The 21,992-nt window shown below is 36.0% G+C and overlaps 2 protein-coding genes across 3 annotated transcripts; both read left to right on the top strand.

Annotated features, from left to right (window-relative positions):
* Window positions 1-4,458: 4,458 nt before the first annotated feature.
* Window positions 4,459-13,146, top strand: LOC147532167 (topless-related protein 1-like). Of its 2 annotated transcripts, none has more exons than XM_086651198.1 (25): window positions 4,459-5,205; window positions 5,297-5,476; window positions 5,609-5,722; window positions 5,814-5,972; window positions 6,497-6,683; window positions 6,766-6,886; window positions 7,075-7,187; window positions 7,310-7,478; window positions 7,665-7,774; window positions 7,887-7,956; window positions 8,117-8,190; window positions 8,334-8,429; window positions 8,533-8,628; window positions 8,720-8,847; window positions 8,972-9,206; window positions 9,555-9,704; window positions 9,781-9,879; window positions 10,002-10,148; window positions 10,610-10,720; window positions 10,816-10,995; window positions 11,084-11,212; window positions 11,309-11,404; window positions 11,607-11,795; window positions 12,067-12,233; window positions 12,560-13,146. In XM_086651198.1, exons 1-25 carry the CDS (start codon window positions 5,126-5,128, stop codon window positions 12,759-12,761), a joined length of 3,402 nt encoding a protein of 1,133 aa, XP_086507324.1. In that variant the 5' UTR covers window positions 4,459-5,125; the 3' UTR covers window positions 12,762-13,146. The 2 variants fall into 2 exon arrangements, with proteins under 2 accessions (XP_086507324.1, XP_086507325.1); XM_086651199.1 differs by having other exon boundaries at window positions 4,465-5,205; window positions 7,078-7,187.
* A 3,311-nt stretch (window positions 13,147-16,457) lies between these two features.
* On the top strand, window positions 16,458-21,649 carry LOC147532166 (uncharacterized). The gene is made up of 8 exons (XM_086647940.1): window positions 16,458-16,749; window positions 17,012-17,124; window positions 18,330-18,401; window positions 19,225-19,260; window positions 20,054-20,099; window positions 20,348-20,435; window positions 20,525-20,582; window positions 21,407-21,649. The coding sequence occupies exons 1-8, from the start codon at window positions 16,653-16,655 to the stop codon at window positions 21,455-21,457; spliced, it is 561 nt and encodes a 186-aa protein (XP_086504066.1). The 5' UTR covers window positions 16,458-16,652; the 3' UTR covers window positions 21,458-21,649.
* Window positions 21,650-21,992: the final 343 nt, after the last annotated feature.

Genomic DNA, 21,992 nt, shown 5'->3' with positions numbered 1-21,992 from the left:
TGAAACAATAATATATTGTGTATTCTTCTTTTTTTGTGTTGATTTTTATGCTTCATATATGTGTCTTATTTTTTGCTTCATATATACCTGATTTATATGGTCATGAACTTTCTCAGTTTTTATTCTTCATATATTGCTTCATATATTTTCTGATTTTTATGCTCTCGTAAACTATCCCTCATTTCTGGTTTGATGTCTTTAAAGACGAGACGATCCTCGCACGAACGTTTCTCTGTAACGCCTCTAAGACCGACTTTGCGCCATTAAGTTCGTCCTTATCCATATATAAGGAAGTCAATTCTACAGAAAAAGGAAATCCAAATGCAAAAGGTTTCGGTTTAGCATTCCTTTGTCCTTCAACAGACATTGTAACTCGAGTTCTCTCTCCCAGCAGGATCATCGTCCTCCATTTGCATATCCGAATGATTCTCATTCTCACATTCAATAGGGAGCTATCGAGAACATCTTATCACTAATAACTTCTCTCTCCTAGAGGCATTTCATCCATGTCCACTTACAAACCAAACCACCCCGTGGAGTCGAGCCCCGACCACTGTACAAGTCAGACTAAGTTCTGACGATAATAATGTCTTCCCTTTAGTTATTTTGCTTAATCTCCATATAAAATCGTTAATTAGACCAACAAAGTCCCTTTAGTTGGCACCACTTCGGTGCCCCAATGTTTGTGATCCTTGACCTATCTCCTTGTTCGTGTATCTCTTCGCTGACGTCATAGGTGTCCGCAATATAAGATGCAATTAGAAAAATCGATTGTCAGCCCGACCTGTTGACTTCGACCGTTGAACCATTGACCTCGTTCATAGGCCCGTTGACTATCGATTCTTTGAACGTAAACACTTTGACCGTCTATAGTTTGGTGTGCATCGTGTGACAACTAACAACCGAATAGATCGTCGCGGTGGAAGAAAGTCTTACCACCACTCAAATGAATATCTCGACTCAGCTTGCTACTCTGACCGACTAGATATGCAAGAGCGGCGAAAGACCCAAACTTTTGAAAGAAGAAAGCGCCCAAATAAAAACTCAAAACAAGTTGATAAGGGACTAAGTTAAAAAATTTACAGTTATCGCTCCCGAGAGACCAACGATCTGAACTCTGGAAGATGCCTAACCTCCACATACCTCAAAGGCGGGAGGTTATTCGAGTCGATCAGTTCTTCTGCCCACCACAGATTGAGATACTCCTTTAGAACAAGCTATGGAAAAACGACTAGTATAAATGAGATCTTTGATCACCCAGAAAACTGAAGTCCCAACTCCATTCTTAAAAAGTCTCCCCCAGAGTTGATTCTCCGTTCGTTGGTGTCATTACATTTGTAGAAATGTCCAATACGTTTTCATTCTCCAACTTGAAGATGTACGATGGTACCTCAAATTTGGACGACCACATTGCTTCTTACAAACAACACGTGTTTAATGAACCCATTACGAGAGACCTCAGAGAAGCGTGTATGCAAAAAAACTTTAGATCCGGCCTAACTGACCAGCTTTGCAATGGTAACGAACAATAAAAAAACTTCATTGCCTTGCTCACTCAGCTCGTTGACACCTTGATCGGGCAGTTCGCGAGCAACAATAACAGTTATATATATCAAAATCGAGCAATGGAAAGATTGAATAAAAAAAAATCATGTATATCATCATTTCATTAAGTTTCTCTATCTAGAACAATAACGACTACATTGTATAAAAATTAACTCCATTTTTTCATTAAATGAATTCATTTATCCATTTATAGTAGTACGTAAACCATCTTCTAAAGGCTATTTTGATATATTGTTTCACAAAATTTGTTTCTCTCCTAATTGAAATGATTATATTCGTTTTTATAACTCTTTTTTTCTCTCGAAATACGGTGTTTTTCATAACACATTATGAACTATCATACTACCTAAATAGTTGTTCATTATATATTATTTCTCCGTATGCCATTTTTTCGTGCGTAGTGTAGAAAGATGGAGGGGTACTTTTGTTATTTCTACCATTTCGTCCGTCTACTTATTTTTTTTTTTACCGAGAGGGTATCTTCAACCCATTTCTGAACCTCTTTTTTTTTTGATGAGGAACCCCATTTCTGAACTTAAGGTGAGATTTTGGCCCAAGTTCTACTACAGTATACGTACTGTTAGTTGGTTGAAACAAAGACATTGAAGCTTGTGGGCTTTGTGGGCTTGTGGCTCCACTATTATCTTTGAAATTTTCTAACTCTTTCTTGGTGCTATTTTCTTTTATTATTTTTTTCAGCTTAACTTCTTTAACCAACGATATAATGTTAATATTATTGAGCCTAGATTCATTTACTTTTTTCCAAAGTTATAATAAGATCAGTAACATTAATAAATACAACGTTAAACTTAAACGGTTGATTAGGTTTTGTTCATTTATTGTGTTTATACTTTATCCGCATTTGGATAATTTTGTTCTCTAAATACGATGTTTTTTCTTTTCCGGAGGCAAGTAATATTTAATTAGTTATTTTCAAGGGTATAATTTGTTTTTTTTCAAGTGGTTTAAGTAGTGCAAATATGATTTTATTTTGGGACAGTGGCATAAGAAATATATTAATCATGATTGTCAATCGACGTAAATTTTGAATCCGCCATTAGTGGTATAACCGACTAATTTCTATAGTAAAGATGGTACACAAACCAAACCCTTGAAAATGATCAATTAAGATTTAAATAAAATGTTTGGACATTTGTTGATCTAACACTCAAATAAGAAAGATTTAATTTAAACATCTATTGCTCTATTATCTTAAACAAATCCATTTAACATCAAGTTTAAGACAAATTTTCAAACTTCTATATATCAAAAAAGGATGGAAACACCAATCCTTAGTATATCAGTTTTGAACTTATCACAAATCGTATGGTTTCGAACAGAAAGAAAAAGAAAAAAAAAATAGATATGCCTTCCTTAAAAATAAATTGTTCTAAGTAGATATTTGCTTATCCCTAATACTAATGTCAACCATGTGTATTGTCAAATGAATATATTTTAGTGTTACACATAGTTTTGGTGAATGTTTTTCGAACTCCATTTTCGTTACAAATCATGGAGTTTGTTCGAACAAAAGTGGATGAGAGAGAAAATGAACTCGACTAAGCAAAGAGGTAATGAAGGTTAAATTATATGCCATAATTTTGTGACGGCATTTATATCATTATTAATAAAGTATTATGTTTAGGTAGATTTTTTTGACGTAATGTATGTCAATTTACTCGATTGATTTTGGCATCAATCACTACTCACGTCATATATTTGGCTAAATTTTTTTTCCTTATTACTCGCGTCATATATTTTGGACCAAAAAACAATATTTCTTATTTGAAAGGAATGATATAGGTTGTCATTTTCACAGACTTAAATATAAAAGGTTACACTAGAATGACTGTGAACACTATTTCGAGAAAAGTTATACATATCCATATCCACATCCACATTCACTCAAAAAATCAATTTGTGTTTAAACTCACATGGTAAAGTTTTGTAGATTGATTAGCAAGATTATTTGCAGTAGCTTATTTCATTAACTTTCACGTCACTTCAAAGTAATTCTATATATTATAAAATATTTGGTCTCATACCGTGACAAGATCTTTATAAAACGAAAATGCTTGGTTTTGCCAAAGATATAGAAAGTACTACTTCTTTTAAAAGGAATAGAGCCAAACACAAATCTTAGTTGCTATTGTGACAAAATTGTTTTCCTGAAAAAATTAATCTCTTTGATTGTATATGGCATTCGTGTAGATCACACATTATTAAATCTCCTTTTTCTTAAATCTCCTTTTTTCTTTACTACAAATCTCTAAGATTTGAAGGTGTGATTTAGAGGATTCAACATTAGTAAATATCTGCAAAATCCATTTGTTAGATCATCTGCAATATCTATTTCATTAATTTGTACGCCACTTCAAAGTAAAGTAATTCTATGTATTATGAGATATTTGGTTTCATACGGTGACAAGATCTTCATAAAACAAAAAAAATGCTTAGTTCTGCCAAAAATGTAGAGATTTTTTTCAGAAAAGAATAGAACCCGTTTACAAATCTAATTAACTTACTAACTTTACCAAATTGTTTTCTGAAAAAAAGTTAACCTCTTTGATTACATACACTCTTTGAGATCACCCATTATTAAATCTCCCTTTTTTTTTTTACCACAAATCTCAAAGATTTGGTGTGATTTAGAGGATTCAACATTAGTAAATATATCAACTAAAAAACACACCAAATGATCTGATCACATAAAATGCCCTTTTGGTAAGAGATAACAGGGCGTATACTTAAAATCTCATAAACCCATAAACAGAATATTGATTGAGATAACCACATGCACCTATTCAGGAATTTCTTTAATTTCCATACACCCACTTATCAAAATGATAAGTACATTTACTTATCATACTATAAGTTGGACCGCTTATCATTACATTCGATAAGCTTATAATCTAGATCGCACTTCACTAATCCATCCATCTCTCTTTTTCTAATGTTGAGTTAAAATTAGAATCAGCTCAGGTGTACAGTAAGTCTTAGGTCAACTATCTTATCTAACGATGTAGAACGAAAGGTGTACGGTACTCTTTAAGGTTTATTCAAAGAAATCTGTGTCCGTTTTATTTTGCAGTGAAACTTCTGACTTCTAGGTCTTGGATTTTTAGAGAGAGAAAGTAGAGAGAGAGAAGGTCTTTATATAGAAAGATAGAAAAGATTGAATGACTTTCTATAAGAAAAAACATTTTAGACTGAATAAAAAGGGCTCGTCTTCTTAGATTTCTTCATTTTTCATTGTGTTTCTTCTCTTCCTAGCTTCTATTTATATAGATCTGTTTCAGATTCTTCTTCTTTGTCTAGTAAATCAACTAGTTCTTACAAAATCCTTCATTTTTCTGTTTGTTTTTCTTCGATTTGGTTTTGACTTTTCTAAAGAAAGACCTATATGTTCGATCGCTTTCTAAGGAAGTTCAGTTTTTCAAAATTGAAACCCTAATTCGACCAATTTAGAAGTTTGTCCTTTTTTTTTGCTCGAATTGCATCGATCTATTAGGGTTTTGATCTTTTAAGGCGGGTTAGGAGAATCTGAGAGGAGACTAAGATGTCTTCTCTTAGCAGAGAGCTCGTTTTTCTGATACTTCAGTTCCTGGACGAAGAGAAATTTAAGGAATCTGTTCACAAGTAAGTAAATTATTGTGTTATTTGTGTATAAATATGGTTACTTGATGATATTGAGTATTTGTTCTGGTTTATTTGTGTGTGTTTTTTGAAGATTGGAGCAAGAATCAGGGTTTTATTTCAACATGAAGTATTTTGAGGATATTGTTAATAATGGAGAATGGGATGAGGTTGAGAAGTATCTCTCTGGATTTACTAAGGTTGATGACAATAGATACTCCATGAAGATCTTCTTCGAGATCCGGAAACAGAAATATCTTGAAGCTTTGGACAAGTAAGTGTTTAATTTCTTCATTTCCTTTGTTTTAGGTTTTGTTTCTGTTCAGAAATGTGGTAATTTTTTTATATAATCAAGTTTGTTCCATTTTTGAAGACGAAAAATGAATTATTTGTGTTGTGATTTTAGGCATGATCGTCCGAAAGCTGTAGATATCTTAGTCAAGGACTTGAAAGTGTTCTCGGCTTTTAATGATGATCTTTTCAAGGAAATAACTCAGCTTTTGACTCTAGAGAACTTCAGGTATTCAAGAAATTTTTGTAAGTTTGGTTATTGAAGTAAATGTTTAATTGTCCGTACTAATATGCCGCATTTATGCTTTTTAATATTTCAGGGATAATGAGCAGCTATCGAAGTACGGAGACACAAAATCTGCCAGAGGCATAATGCTTATCGAGCTCAAGAAGCTGATTGAGGCGAATCCTCTGTTCAGGGATAAGCTTCAGTTTCCTACCTTGAGAAACTCGAGGTTACGAACTCTAATCAATCAGAGGTAACTCCGGTTGCATCACATTAATAATAATTTTAGCTCTGTTGTTGTCAATAAAAAGTAACATACTGTTATCATTACAATGTTATCAACCATATGGAAAAAAAGAGATTTTGATTTCGTAACTATAATAACAAGTACTGAACAATTTTAAGAAAATGCATAGATGCATCGGAGAAGATAAGAAAGAACTCTTTCGTCACGTGCTTCGAGTCCATCAAATCTTATATGTATCCGTTTTTAGAATCTTGCATTTTTTCCTTATAATTTTGTGCTTTACTTAAAGTGTTTATTTGTTATGTCTTTTAGTTTAAAGAAATCTTTACCTCTTATAAAACATATAAATGTTTTTTTATTCGTCGTACTTGATATTGGCTCGTAATTAGTGTTACAAGCATGTGGCATCTATCTAAGTTATGTTCCCAAATCCTTTCGGGGTTTCACTAATAAATGCAGCATATGAAAAAGAGGTACGTTTAGTTGTTGATGGATACTAGTAGTCTTCAGCCTCTTAATTTGAATTGCAGTTTAAATTGGCAACATCAACTTTGTAAAAATCCAAGGCCAAATCCTGACATCAAGACCCTCTTTGTGGACCATACATGTGGACAACCAAATGGTGCTCGAGCTCCATCCCCGGCCACCACCAGTCCGCTAATGGGTGGTATGCCAAAAGCAGCGGGGAGTTTCCCACCTCTGGGTGCACCACATGGAGTAAGTGAAATTCAACCACTCTACCAAATGGGAAAAAAATTAGACTAGTGGTCAAGAAAATTGAATTTGGTTTGGCTTGCAGACATTTCAGCCGGTCCAAGCTCCTCTACCGACACCAATTGCAGGGTGGATGAATCCCTCTGCTGTACCACACCCTGCAGTTTCTGCTGGGCCGATGGGCTTAGGTGCTCCAAGCAATGCAGGTACTCTTACTATACTGCTCATTATTTCCACCTCAAAGTAACCTTTGTTAATAGAATTTATGGATACTATACAAACTGATTTTCCTTGAGTCCTTCATTTACAATTTCATAAGATCTATTAGATATGAATCCGCTGGAACCACCATTTTCATGTTGTAATGTTGGGTGTTATTGATTAATCACAACAGCAGCTATTCTCAAGCGTCCAAGGACTCCTACAAACAACCCTGCCATGGATTATCAAACAGCAGATTCCGAACATGTTTTGAAGAGAACAAGGCCAATGGGAATGTCAGATGAGGTACTAAAAATGTTTAAGTGGAAGTTTGTTTTTCCCTTCCTTAATATTTGTTGTAAAATTATGCTTTCTTTTACAGCATTTGTTGCTTCACTTTAACTTGTTCTAATTTATGTTCTATGCAGGTCAATAATCTGCAAGTTAACATTTTACCAATTGCATATCCTGGCCCAAGTCATGCTCAGAGCTTATACTCATCTGATGAATTACCGAAAAATGTTGTTATGACTCTACATCAAGGCTCCACTATCAAGAGCATGGATTTTCATCCGGTGCAGCAGACAGTACTTCTCGGTAAGCTATTACATATTTTCATTTAGTTCTCTTTCTGCTTCGCTGTTGTGTCTTTGTGTAGGCTATAAGAGGAAGAATGTTGACTTCTATGTTTCTTCCTACGTAATGATTTGTGGCTTTGATATAGTCATTCATCTTTTCAAAAAAAAAAAAATCTACTGATGATTTGTGGCCTTGGATTTTCAGTTGGAACAGGTAATGGTGATATTGCAATATGGGAGTTAGGTAGCCGAGAGAAGCTTGCTCACAGGAATTTCAAGCTTTGGGACAGTGGGACATGCTCAGTGCCTTTGCAGGTATCTGTTTCATATTCTAAAAATCATGTTGTGTTGTTGGCTTGTTGTGTTTCTCTTAGTTACGAGTTTCCAAGATGACACTAATTTAGTTTTTGTTTGATATTTTGAATAGGCAGCTTTGTCCAAGGACCCTGCTATATCTGTTAACCGTGTAATGTGGAGTCCTGATGGTACTCTTCTAGGTAAGTTCGCTGTTTAAATACTGAGATAATGTCTACACATGTTGACTCGATTAATTTTCATTTTATATGTAAAAATTCTATTGTGGGATACTTTTTTAAGTATGAAACGCTTGATTAGTGTTTATGTTGCTACTTACAATTTTGTACGTCCCTATCTCAGGTGTTGCATATAGTAAACACATTGTGCATGTATATTCTTACCATGGTGGGGTTGAAGTACGACAACATTTGGAGGTTTGCGTCGTTCTATTTGGTGTTCCAACAGTATTATATTCTGTCTACTACTGAAAAGAATATGTGTCTATATGGAGAACCATGTCCTAGTATTTTGTGTTTTTCATCTTGAGGCATTTGTTAAATTTAATTTGTAATTGCAGATTGATGCTCATGTTGGTTCTGTTAATGATCTTGCTTTCTCTCACCCAAACAAACAACTGTGCATCATAACTTGTGGAGATGATAAGGCTATCAAGGTATAGTTGTCTGTTCCACCAATTATGATCAAATTTTTCCTTATAGAAGTCCCTTATTACAGGTTGTGAACCTAGGGCTCACATCAATCTTGAGTTTTTGTAGGTGTGGGATGCAGCAACTGGTACAAAACAGTACACTTTCGAAGGGCACGAAGCACCCGTTTTCTCTGTTTGTCCTCACTACAAGGAAAACATTCAGGTACCTATTTCTTGTTTGTCGAGTTTTTATTTGTTCCCAGTGGTTTGTTGAAGATCTTGGATGCTTAAGTTTCTTCTTCTCTCTCTTTCAGTTTATCTTTTCAACCGCTGTTGATGGGAAGATTAAGGCATGGTTGTATGATAATGTGGGGTCAAGAGTCGACTATGATGCACCAGGTCACTGTTGTACTACAATGTCATACAGTGCCGATGGCACAAGGTTTGCAAATTATTTCCTTCTGTTCTGTAATTTGATGGTATACAAAACTTTCTTTCAAGAATAATGAAAACGCTATTTGTTATATTGTGTGACACTCCATAAAAACACATCATCTTTCTTCCAGGTTATTCTCATGCGGAACTAGCAAAGAGGGCGAATCATATCTTGTCGAATGGAATGAAAGTGAAGGAGCTGTAAAGAGAACATATCAGGGATTCAGGAAGCGCTCTGTTGGAGTTGTCCAGTTTGATACCACTAAAAATCGATTCTTGGCTGTTGGGGACGAATTCGTGATCAAAATATGGGACATGGATAGTCCTAATATCCTGACAACCATCGAAGCAGATGGTGGATTACAGGTAATTTCCTCTTGATGATCTTGTAGCCCTGGCCACTCCTTTATTGACATGCCTGTTACTATATTCTGAACTTGCAATCAGTCAGTCGGGACAAATCACCGTAACCTACCATTCTTGAGAGAATGTTGATATGGTGGGTATAAGATAAATATATAACCGACCATAAGCTTTATTGTAATATATATATATATATATATATATATATAATTTAAGATAATACTGATATGTAAAAGTGTTGATTAGAGCCGTAAATTATAAAGTCTCGAATTCAAGGAAGTGCTCGCATTTATATCCACAGAAGTTGTTACATGGACAAAGGTTAACTTATCTTTTCTTTTAAATCCCCAGGCCTCCCCTCGTATCCGGTTCAACAAGGATGGTATGTTGTTGGCTGTTTCGTCAACTGATAATGCTATTAAAGTATTAGCAAATACAGATGGCCTTCGGCTGCTACATTCTGTTGAAGGTTCTAGAGGCGCTTCTGAGGCTGTTGGAAAGGTAAGTTGACTATTAAAAATGTTCGGCCCATTATCTGGAATTCTGGATATGAATAGTTAAGTGACTTTTCTTGCAGGGGCCAATGATTAACCCACTAGGAGTTCCCGGTGCAATATCCGGAACAAGTGTTGCACATTCAGATCGAGGTCCTCAGTTGGTAGCGCTCGGAGGATTTGTAAGTTGTTTAGATCTTTCACTTGCTGTACTAGTATGTCTCCTAGAAAAGTATGTCTTAATTCTAAGTTGATCTAATCTTTTTGGTGTTTTTCCATTTTAATTGACTTCAATTCTTTGCAGAGTGGAGAAAATCGAAGTATGGCAGATGTGAAACCCAGAATTACTGACGAGGCAGTAGAGAAACCGAAGATATGGAAGTTGACTGAAATCAACGAACCATCTCAATGCCGCTCCATTAGACTCCCTGATAATTTATTACCTATAAGGGTATGTTTTTACTATGTCTATACAACCGTAAGAGGTTTGGAAATATCTTAATAGAACAAGACTGAAGATAATTGTAGCCATTGAGTCCTCTCTCTTCTCAAATGTAGTAACTATGTTCTTGTTAAAAGTGCCAGTTTCAACAAGTTTGTTATTTTTCTGTTCTTGTTTCTGGTGTATATTCCTTAATTGAAGGAAGCAAGTGAATTAGTGAAAGGTTGAAACAGACATAATAACTCTGTCATTTTTATAGTTCCCAGAATGCTCAATGGCAGGGCTTAAGTCTTGTTTGTGGTCGGTTAGGAATGGACTAGGGAATGATCTCCACCATCTTGAATCCTAAGAGAACCCGTTAAAAGCATCAACTTGTCTATTAAGCGTATTATCTGTTCAAGGAATTATCCTAGTATGATAAATATGTTATTTTATCATTTGTGTTAAATTGTTTGTTTTGGTTGTTTCAGGTTTGTAGATTGATTTATACTAATTCGGGAATTGCTCTGTTAGCATTATCATCTAATGCAGTTCACAAGCTATGGAAATGGCAGAAGAACGACCGCAACGCGACCGGAAAGGTTTTCACTTTTCATTAACATATGATAGAAAACTTTCATTTCAATGAGTCTTCATTTTCTTGAGTTGAACTAATCAAATCTGCAACCTTGTATAGGCAACCACTAATGTGCAGCCTCAGTTATGGCAACCTTCAAGTGGAATATTAATGACCAATGAGATAAGTGATACAAAAGCGGAAGATGCTGTTCCTTGCTTTGCTCTTTCAAAGAACGATTCTTATGTTATGTCAGCATCAGGAGGCAAAATATCCCTCTTCAATATGATGACGTTCAAGGTAAAGTTGTGAAATATCGAGTCATGTATTTGTTTGTTTGTTTCTATTCTTTTGCTTTATTAATTGAATTTATATATTTATGATGCAGACAATGACAACGTTCATGCCCCCTCCTCCGACAGCAACTTTTCTTGCTTTCCATCCCCAGGACAACAATATTATTGCAATAGGAATGGAAGACTCATCGATCCAAATCTATAATGTCCGAGTTGATGAGGTCATGATCTAGTTGAGCTGCTTGTTAAATCTGTAATGTGAATTGGCAGATCATTCTTTGCAGAGAGATTTAATTCTTTTTCCGGTTCCTTTGCAGGTCAAAAGCAAACTTAAAGGTCATCAGAAGAGAGTAACAGGTCTTGCCTTCTCTAATGTATTGAATGTGCTTGTATCATCTGGTGCTGATGCTCAGGTAAGATTCTCTCTCTATCTCTCTCAATCAAATAAAAGTCCATTTTGTTGATCCAGCTACCTTGTTCTGAGATAATTAAGAAAGATAAACTCGAGCACTACTAGTATTAAAATGAACTAATGTACACCAGACCAGGTCGAAACTTAATTTGTTGATGATAACTCTTACAGTGGCTCTGTAATGGTTTTGTATTGTTTTTCAGCTCTGTGTGTGGAATACCGATGGATGGGAGAAGCAGGCTAGTAAATTCTTGCAGATCCCTACCGGACGTGTGTCAGCTCCCCTCGCGGAGACGCGTGTTCAATTTCATCAAGATCAGATACACTTTCTAGTAGTCCATGAAACACAAATCGCTATTTATGAAGCATCTAAATTAGAATGTCTGAAACAGGTAAGCTTAGTATAATTTATATTTGATGTTCTGTGTTCTTCCCTTGGTAGTACCACATATTAATCATAAGCCCGTGTCGAACTTAGGACTAGGCTCCACTTCACTCTATTTTCTCCCTTCAATTCTTTTCTTACATATGGAAGTTTGGAAAGTTAGTCAAAGAGCTCTAGAGCTGTCGTTTTTTCTTCAAATAAGAAATATAATCTCAAAGAATGATTTCCTCCTACTCTTTGTGGGTCTTTGTTAATATATTTTGTTTTCTTGACAACAGTGGGTTCCTCAAGAATCAGGTATTCCCATCACACATGCTACATATTCCTGTGATAGCCAGTCTATTTATGCAAGCTTTGGGGATGGAACTGTGAGTGTATTTACCTCAACCACACTCAGCTTGAGGTGTCGAATCAATCCAACAGCATATCTATCATCCAGTCCCAGGTAATTTCGGCAAACAAACCAATCTAAGGTTATGCCTGGATCTGACTCGTCTAAGGCCAACTTGTACTTGGGTTTTTCTTTAGGCAATGACCTCTTAATTCAGACATATATTATGACCGACTCAAATCCACTCAAAATCAACCTGAGTCAGCCATTCAGGCGAGTCAGGACTCGGGAGGTTTTATATAGAAATGAGCTTTCTAAAATCTGACTCGTCGACTCAGATCCCGAGCCATATCTCAGATCTAAGTTTGAAATAAACAATCATTACCTAAGCTTATGCATTTTCTCTCGAAGATCATTTCAATTTTGATATTCTTTTACAGCTCAAATAGCACAAGAGTTCATCCGCTTGTGATAGCCGCTCATCCATCTGAAGCTAATCAGTTTGCCCTGGGGCTAACTGATGGAGGTGTTGTCGTAGTTGAGCCTTCAGAGTCAGAATGGGGCACGGCCCCACCACCTGAAAATGGTGCTGGTCCAAGCATCACCTCCGGTCAAGGTGGTTCAGATCAATTGCAAAGGTGATGATTTTCCCTGCATCAATCCGCAACTTCTTCCGAAACCCATGACACAAACTTACATATTTAAATAGATCGAAATTAGGTGGTTCAGAGCAGAGCTCAGGCTGATGAAAGACTTGGGATAATCTGCCTTCGTACTTGGAAGGCTCGAATAGAAGGTAGATGTAAATGTAGAAGAAGAAGAGGAAATATATGGAGATAAGATGGTTAGGTTGTTAAATTAAATATCACTTTTACTGTGAATTGTGTAGGTTTGGCAGGGAAACAAGGGGATTAATTCTTTCTTTTCTTTTTAATGTTATTGTGTGTTAACTTCCTAGGGCATCAAATGTATTGGATAATTAATTTTTTCAGTTTCTTCAAGTTTTAAGATTATATGATTTCTAGCATTTCTTTCTGCATAATATAATACGCTTTTAGTGTTTGTGGTGCGGAGTTATAAGAGTAATTCGCCTGAGTTACTCCGTTGAAGGCTAAGTTTGAACAATCAGATGAGGTAGCTGAGTTTGTCCTACAAGTCTCCTTGTTGTGAATGGGTGAAATTCAAGAAAAGCTTGTGTGCATATAGACTTCTCGTAAAAGATGGCAGCTTACAGGTTGAATTCATGGGCAACTCGCCCAGTCCTGTCTTGTGAGAGGGTTGTTGGTTCTAACGACCCACTGTGGTATCTAACATTGGAGAAAGATATATGTTAGCACCAGGCCACCAGTTACAATTGGCTTCGCACTTCTGTCGGAACCAACTTTTCTTGCCTTCAGAAGTGTTAACGAAATTTGATAAGCCTGCTTAAAACAGTTGTTGGAACAAGATGCAAATTGTCTGGACTAGGTTGAATTTGTGGTAGAGATAAAGTTTGTCCTGGGTATAGTTCCAAAAGCTAGCAGGTCTTCCAAGGGGGGGGGGGGGGGGGGGAATCTCCTCCCACTTCCAATTCCTAAGGATTTTTCTTTTCACTAACCCACCACTTAAAACGTTCTATTTTGATGAAAGACCTAGAAATCAAATGATTATCTTCTTCCATGAATATATTCAAATCATTGAAGCTTTTTATTGATGTTTTAACAGTAAAAATCATGTGAGAGGGAGAAACTTCACATTCTTATTTTGATCTAAATAAAACCATAAGGACTGTAGAATTATCCACTAAAAAAGTATGGAAACATCCTATGAGTCTTCTTTTTGAGTTTTTTTTCAATAAAAGTGGTGTTATTCTCGAAAAACAACAAAAATTCATAAAAGCAATCTATCAGAGGTACCCGTTCGACAAATTACATTAGAGGTCGACAAGAAGCTACCGATATGTAATGAAACATATCGGTGTTGTCTTATCGACAAAAACTTATCAAAATTTTCTATAAATATTGTTGTTCTCTGTTATCTGTCGGTAAAACTATACCGATGCCTTATGTTACTCGTCGGTTTCATCTTCCTTATAGTTTAAGTATAGCAACAGTTTTCTTGTTAACGAAAGAAGATTATTAAAATTCTCTTCGGATGTTCCTCTTTGCTATATGTTGGTATGATCGGACTGATTCTTTATGTTACACATTGATTTCATCTGTCTGATAGTTTCAGTATAGAATCTTACCAATGGAAACTGGTGAAAGCATTTGACAACATATGTGTGTACAGAAAAAGTGAATGTGCTAGGGTTAAAATAGGTTGAAGTGTAAATGTGAATAACAATGAGGATAACGGGCAAAAATAAGTATAACATTTCCCTTTGGAGAACCTAAATTCAATTAGAAAAATAACAACAATTCTGAAAGCACCTCATTTTCCTAATACCCACTAAACACTTAAAATTTAACTTCACATAGCAATCCACCACCTTTTGGTGCAGTGGTTGGACACTCCCTTCTTAAGCCTATAAGGTCACAAGATCAGGCCTTAGTGTGAACAGTTTATCACAAAGATTTATCCTACTTAATTTAGGCAATAAGTAAAACAAATCTAGGAATAGATGGACACATGCCCCCTAGAACATACCTTAAGGGTCTTTATATGACCTTTAGGGTCCAAGATGCCTTAATATGATAATTATAATACTAATCCAGATTCACGATGTATTACATATTAAGTTCGTGCAAGTGACATTCAAATGTTTTCGCGACCAATCTCAAGTAACATAATAAATTGATAAGTCTGTGAGGTAGACACATTTTTCTTTTTTGAGTAAAACCAGAATCACATTGATAAGTAGAAATCAATCCACAACATTACATGGTTTGAGAATTTTAATTCTTCTGAGAACTACATGAGAGTTACATAAGTAAAGTTCTACACAGAACTTTCAGACGTAAAGTGCCTCGTGAAGGGAAAAAATAACAAGACAAAGACTAAATGAAAAGCCCCTAAATGTCGTAAAATGAAAAGATCATCAAGATCGAGAATAAAAAGACCCTAAAGGTCATAAAATTTATTGTATCAGAACATAAATTGCTTCCAAACAAGAGAACCACTGCTGCCATCATCGGAAAATCGCCACCACCACTGAAAGACCGCCGCCACTGCGAGGAAACCACCGTCACTATCAGGAACCCACCATGACCAAACCACAAAACCACCACCATCTCATACCACAAAACATACCACCACCATCACCCTGGAATAACCACCAGAAAACCTCCAAACCACGAAAACATGCCACCACCATCACTTTCGTTCAAACCACACCACCACTATACACAACAAATCAAACCACCACCATCACTTCCGTACAAACCACCGCCACCACCATACAACACAAATTAGACCACCATCATTATCGTTCAAACCACCGCCACTACCGTACATCAAAAATCAAACCACCACCATACACCACGACCACCACCACAATAGAACACAACGACTACCATAACAGCAACAACCGCGACTACCACTACAACATAAATTGGATGTGTGAAATTCTAGAAACTTTTATGGAGGGATATCAAACTTTTATTAGAAAGGAAAAAGGGTTCTGGTAAAGGGATGCCCCTTCGCCGGAGAAGAAACGAAAATCTCTCAAAATTTTCTCAAAAAACGGTTATAGAGAGAGAGAAATTTAGGAAGTTATCTATTTGAATTTCATGGATAGTTGACCCCATAATACACGCATTTTTCAATGATGATAGAGGACTCCCTCGGAGATACTCCCAAGTGTAATCCCCCTTACAGTGACAAGACCATTTTGGTCTTTTCATAATTTTTGTCAGAGTTAAAGACCGAAGTGGCCTTGTCCTGTGATCCGAGAGTACATTTGGGAGTATCTCTAGGAGTCCCCAATTCATTTTCCTTTTCCTTTAAAGTTGAACTTTGAAGGTTAAAAATGGCACCAGTATTGGGCCTTTGCTACTACAAGGGCCACGTCAGGAATCTGATGCGGAGCCTCATTATTGGTCTAAATTTCCACTTCACAGGTGCCACATCATTTGGTCTAGGGTTTTGTCACTTCCTCGAGCATTAACAAAAAAACTCCGAGATCCGACAGTACATCTGGAGAAGTGACGAAACTGGTGGTAAAAAGAAAGCAGAAATGATATAAGAGGCGAAAGTTGGAAACATACCGTAGACCTACGCTTATACGGCATTGCCACGTAGCCTCTTATCCTCGTTAGCCTCTGATTTCAAATATTTTGTGTTTGGCCCAGGGAAACACCGTGTTTCTATTCCAGTCCCTACGTTTATTTCTGATCTAGACCGTTAAATTAGATTAACGATCCAGATCAAAACACACATCCAAACCTCTAAAACCAGATTGAAGCCTTTCTCTCTCTATCACTCCCAAACCGAGAGCTTCTTCCCCAAAATATCAATCTCTCTTTCTCCATTTTTGTATAAACTCGATCTCAAATCGAATTAGGGTTTGTGACTCTAGGTTTTTGGGTGAAGAAGAAGAAGAAGAAAAGATTAATGGAGAAAAAGAACAAAATGGGATGGATCGGAGAGACCGTAGACTCCATTAAATCTCTTCAATTCCGACAAGTTCTTACTCAAGCCGTTAGTCTCGGTTCGTCCTAAACCCTAACTCTAGCTTTTGTATCTTGATTGCTTCTTAGATCTATCTTTGATATCATTATGGGGGTTTCGATTCAAGTAGATATCTTTGTGTCTGTAATACTCAAAAGGGAATTGTTTCCTTGTTAATTTTGATTTTTTTGTAGTTGGACATGCAAAATTTCATCCTTGATCTGAATTTGGTTCTGTATTATTTGATTTTGATTGGGGGGGTTAATGGGTTTTATGTAGATCTGAATTTGGTTTTGTTTTAGGTATGATTGTTACATCAGCTTTAATAATATGGAAGGGATTGATGTGTTTTACTGGAAGTGAGTCGCCTGTTGTTGTTGTGTTATCTGGAAGTATGGAACCTGGCTTCAAGAGGGTGAGTTGAATCATCTATCTAGTTTTATTGAAATTCAATCTCATGACTTCTACTTTTTTTTATCTGATTTTAGTTTGTTTATTAACATGTCAATTTATAATGCAAGTTTTTTTTCTTTGGAATATTTCCGAGTTGTTGACCTACAATTGGAAAGATATAATGGTTGTGGACTTTTTGGTGGGTATGAGCCTAGGGGGATAAACGTTTGAATCTTCTATTGAACACTTTTGAGCTTAGCTAGTTAATTAATATCTAACGTTGCAAGCGAATCAATAAAAACTCCCAACCAAGACCAACACATAGCCACATAGAAAGATAGTTTCGGACCTGGTTTGAACAGCTACATAGAGAGATTAGATTGTCAACAGCCTGAGCTTTGTGCAGCAATGATCTCGTTACATCTAGACTTTAGAGAAACCAGAAAGTTTCTATAACTCTTAGCTCGATGTGTTCGTTGCTTACCTGTTCGTGAATGAAATTGCGAAAAACCTCATATCACTTAGAAAGCGGGTTGGTGAGAAAGGGGTGTGGAGGATTACAGAATTTTCAGTTAGGTAAGTGGTAATGCTGATGACCCTGAAGGGTTTCTTTGTCATGACAGAACGATTTACCCCTCCTTGGGTGGCATAAATCTGTTCATATTAGTAGTCTGTTGAGTAAACTTGCATCGATGTCATGCACCTTCTTAGTCCTTAGACCCTAGATTCCTAGACAGCCACGCCTAGCTAATTTGGAGTATTATATCATCATCAGAAGCATGCTCTTGAGAAGTTGGAACACTGTGTCAGAATCCCAAATTTTTAGTTAGATTTCTCTCTACTAGTCTGATTTTACTTCGGGAGAATGGGAGATTATGTTAGGAGGCATTGCAACGTGAAATGTTGCCCATCTAATTGATTTTACTACTCATCATGGTCATTTCGTATTGATTCTTCTTCTTTAGTAAAACATTTTGCTGACAGGATTGAGGCAGTATATTACTATGGTCATCATGTTTCATCTCCAACTCAGCTCCACCGTCTTCATTTTCTCTTTTCTCGGGGGGGGGGGGGGGGGGGGGTAGTAGTTGAGTACTTTTATTCATAACTTTTAGCAGGTAGTGTGTGTAGAGGTATCGAAGCTACTATTGCATCATTTCTTTTGTATCTCCTATTGTTGTCATCTTTCTCAACAAAATAACGTATGAACAAATTATGGTCGTGCAGGGTGATATATTGTTTTTACACATGAGCAAGGATCCAATTCGAGCAGGGGAAATCGTTGTGTTTAATGTTGATGTAAGTATATATTACTCCTGACATATGTTATAAAATAATGTCTCATCTCACGGATTCTGCTATTCCAAGATAGTTGCTTATTATTTTAGTTTTGACTTTTGATCACTATTTGTTTGTTAACTACAAAACATATTTCCGATATTATTTTCCTTTGATTCTTTAATTGACACATTGGATATTTCACTTGGTTGTTAGAGAAGTCTCTAATTATAGTTATTTTGTTTACAGTTGCACTTGTGTTACTTGGATTACTAAAAAATAGGGGAAAAAAATGTTGTCATGTGACAAATGTTGGAATTATATCATTACTTTTAACTCCCCCACCTTCGTAGCAACATAGATTATGCACTAGTATAACATGCTCATTGGCCTATATGTGAAGATGATTCATGGACTAGGCTTTGGTGAAGTTGGTTTTCTCTGCCATAAGAACAAAGGTTCAACTCTTTTAAGACTTCTAACCTGTTTGGTATTTAATTTGAATATTAGACCAAGTTTATTTCAATTTAAGAGCTCAAATACAACCAACTCCGAAAGTCTGCTGCTTAAAGTTACCCCTCTTATTATTTTAGCTATCATTTCAATGTGTTGCTGAGTTTTGTGAATGACACCTTTGTCATTCTCTCTACATGTCCCTTTTTTTTCTCTTATTCCTCATCACTGCACAGTTGATTTCTTTCAGTTATTTTACTTTCAGGTTCCTCTCTGTATTTTGTTATGAAGTTTGTAGTGTTATAACTTGTTTCCTAATATTGTAGAGGTTTAGATTTTTTTTCTGGCTGGGTTTCTTCTTGCTGATATGTTTACCCCTCATTTGTTTCAGGGCCGTGAAATACCAATCGTGCATCGTGTGATTAAGGTTATCATCTTTTCCACACCTTTCCCTTTATGTCACTTCGCTTATGGTATAAAACCGCAAACAACACAATTTATTTTTGTTAATTTTCTAACTTTTTTGATAAGTCAGGCTACACAATTTTTCTATACTTGCTGTCAGTAACAAATATGGGCAGTACCCAGATATCTAAAATAAATTTAAATTAATTTTTCATTGCTAGTCGACTTGAGCTCTCCAATGCTGGAATTGTTCGTTTGTCACTGAATTAAGTAAACTATAAATTCTTAACGGGGCAAACCAGTAGTTCAGCAGATACAAAACTGCAAAGCAGAAAAATCTTCTGCGATCTGTTTTGGGCAGTTTGGCTTACCCGATTGAAGTAGTAATTTTACAATTCCTGGTGATTGACATATTCTAATTGAATTTATCTTTACAAGAAATTTGGAATTTGAATTACTAATGAAGGGTTTACGTAGCAAGAAATGTCTTACCGTTGTTGATAGCAGTTCCAGCCATTGCCAGATGCTTAGGGAAAAGATGACTCAACCAGTAGAAACACCCCAACGTTGTGATCCACTCGAAAATAGGTTCATGTCTAGATGGCATTTTTGGCATTTTGCTAACTAACTGTAACGATGTCACATTCACCTTCAATTTTGTATGTTCACGTTAGTGTTGTCTACGTGTACGCTTAGTTCTATTTACTGTCTTGCATTATTTCATAACGTTTTCAGTGTATTACTTGCAAAAGAATAAAACAAAATGAATATATTAGTACTGGAAGCATTGACTGATTTTTTGTTTCTGATATTAGGTTCATGAAAGGAAAGATACTGGAGAAGTTGATGTCCTTACGAAAGGTATTTTTTATAAAATGAATTCATATGGAGTTTATGTTGGTCCCATAATTTTGTCAGGATAACTTATACTGGTGTCATTACTCGTTATCTGTTTAATAATTTGTCTCTCAATTCGAGCATAAATGTTTTCTCTTGAACATTCCTTGTTTTCACGTGGTCCACTTTTTTCTTTTTTACGACACATCATTTATGTGTGCCTTTCTGGTAAAAAAACTAATACCTTCAGAAATTGCTTATTTTTGTTTCAGGGGATAACAACTTTGGGGACGATAGACCTTTATATGCTCATGGTCAGCTTTGGCTTCATCGCCACCATATTATGGGGAGAGCTGTTGGGTGAGAACCCTAAGAAATTATTTTCTTTTATGTAGTTGGTATAGTTGTATGTAATGTCATGACTGGCACTAACTATTATTGCTGTGCAGATTCTTACCATATGTTGGCTGGGTAACCATTATCATGACCGAGAAACCGATCATCAAGGTATATCTTATACTTTGGTACAATCGTCAAATAATAATGATGATGTTCAGAAATTAATATGGTGTTTTTCTTCTCCTTCCCCTTCTCATTGTTTGAGTGTGACTCGTCTGGCTCAAATTGGCCAATGATCTGTCTCATTAGGTTTTTTAGCTTACCCCCTCAACACTAATCAGTAATTGAGTTTACCCCCTTCAGTAATTGGTGATTGAACTTACCCCCTTGAATTTAGAATTTTTGTCAAAACTACTAAGTGACATGTTTGGTATGTGATAATAAAATCATAAATTAAATAATGTACAAAAAAAATCAATCTTTAATAATCATATTTCCGACCAAATCAAGCAAAATAACTACTAGGAATCATATTGAAGAATAATTGCTCTTGATAGTGACAATTATTTCACGTACGCCAACCACAACCTTTGTGTTTTTGTCAATTACCCATAATTGAGGGGGGTAAACTCAATTACCAATTAGTGACGATGGGGTAAGCTCAAAAAATCCGTCCAAATAAGTCATTTAAATGAGTTAGACGTCTGAAGTCAGACAAAAACAAACATCCTGAAATATGACTTGAATCAAGTCAGACTCGGAGTCAGATTTCAGATCTGATTTAGAAAAAAACAAACATTATGTAAGATTTTCTGTACGTTTCATTGATACTAACCCTGATCACAAGTAGCTTGTTGGTCGACATATTATGAATTTTCCACATTGATCAACCGAAGCTTTAAATGTATATCATAACGAGACTTTTTTATTCTCGGGTAGTTCTTCAACATGTATGCATCTTTTTAACTTGTGGATACATGCTTTTCGTGCAGTACATACTTATCGGTGCATTGGGGTTGCTAGTCGTTACAGCAAAGGACTAATGAGCAGCAGAATCTTGTGCCGCCTCCAGTAGGGACTTCATGGCCCACTTCTTTTTACGGCTTTTCCATCTTGTATGTTGGCTGAAATATGTTAACCTTGAAAGAGTAGACTTGTAGAAGAAGTTCTAACATATTAAGAAGATAAAATTTAAACCAGCTTATCATAGTAAGAGTTGATTTACTTTTTAGACATGTCCATCGATATTTCATTGTTTCTATGCTTTTTCCATTTTAGATTACTGGGTTGAGTTTCTTGTCTAGAGTAGGGGTTTTACTCTGCTGGCCGGAGGCAAAATACCTAGGAAGATGGAGAACAAGATGGAGGGAACCGTCGTTAGTGGTGCCAAACGGGCGAGTTGTTCGCACTTGGGGGTCAAACGGAAATTAACCCTACGAAATGTAATTTTGTATTCATATGTTAAAGGAGTTATCAGAACAGGAATATGAATTCTAGATCCCTATGCAATAAACTGTAATGCCCAACCACGAGCATTTCGAATTTGAATTTCGAGCACCACTTTCTTGTGTATGCTAT

This window comes from Eschscholzia californica, unplaced genomic scaffold (assembly GCF_041429995.1).
Source record: "Eschscholzia californica isolate CP2 unplaced genomic scaffold, dmEscCali1.0.p SCAF_6, whole genome shotgun sequence".
Classification (NCBI taxonomy): Eukaryota; Viridiplantae; Streptophyta; class Magnoliopsida; order Ranunculales; family Papaveraceae; genus Eschscholzia; species Eschscholzia californica.
This window is presented reverse-complemented; position numbering and strand designations above follow the sequence as displayed.

What these genes read in the sequence shown, in the direction of transcription:
- LOC147532167 (XM_086651198.1), top strand. Translation starts at nt 5,126, where the DNA reads ATGTCTTCTCTTAGCAGAGAGCTCGTTTTTCTGATACTTCAGTTCCTG. An exon ending in TATCTTGAAGCTTTGGACAA is followed by an intron (nt 5,477 to 5,608) that starts GTAAGTGTTTAA and finishes TTGTGATTTTAG; the next exon opens with GCATGATCGTCCGAAAGCTG. An exon ending in ACCGCAACGCGACCGGAAAG is followed by an intron (nt 10,721 to 10,815) that starts GTTTTCACTTTT and finishes AACCTTGTATAG; the next exon opens with GCAACCACTAATGTGCAGCC.
- LOC147532166 (XM_086647940.1), top strand. Translation starts at nt 16,653, where the DNA reads ATGGAGAAAAAGAACAAAATGGGATGGATCGGAGAGACCGTAGACTCC. An exon ending in AGTTGATGTCCTTACGAAAG is followed by an intron (nt 20,100 to 20,347) that starts GTATTTTTTATA and finishes TTTTTGTTTCAG; the next exon opens with GGGATAACAACTTTGGGGAC. An exon ending in ATTATGGGGAGAGCTGTTGG is followed by an intron (nt 20,436 to 20,524) that starts GTGAGAACCCTA and finishes ATTGCTGTGCAG; the next exon opens with ATTCTTACCATATGTTGGCT.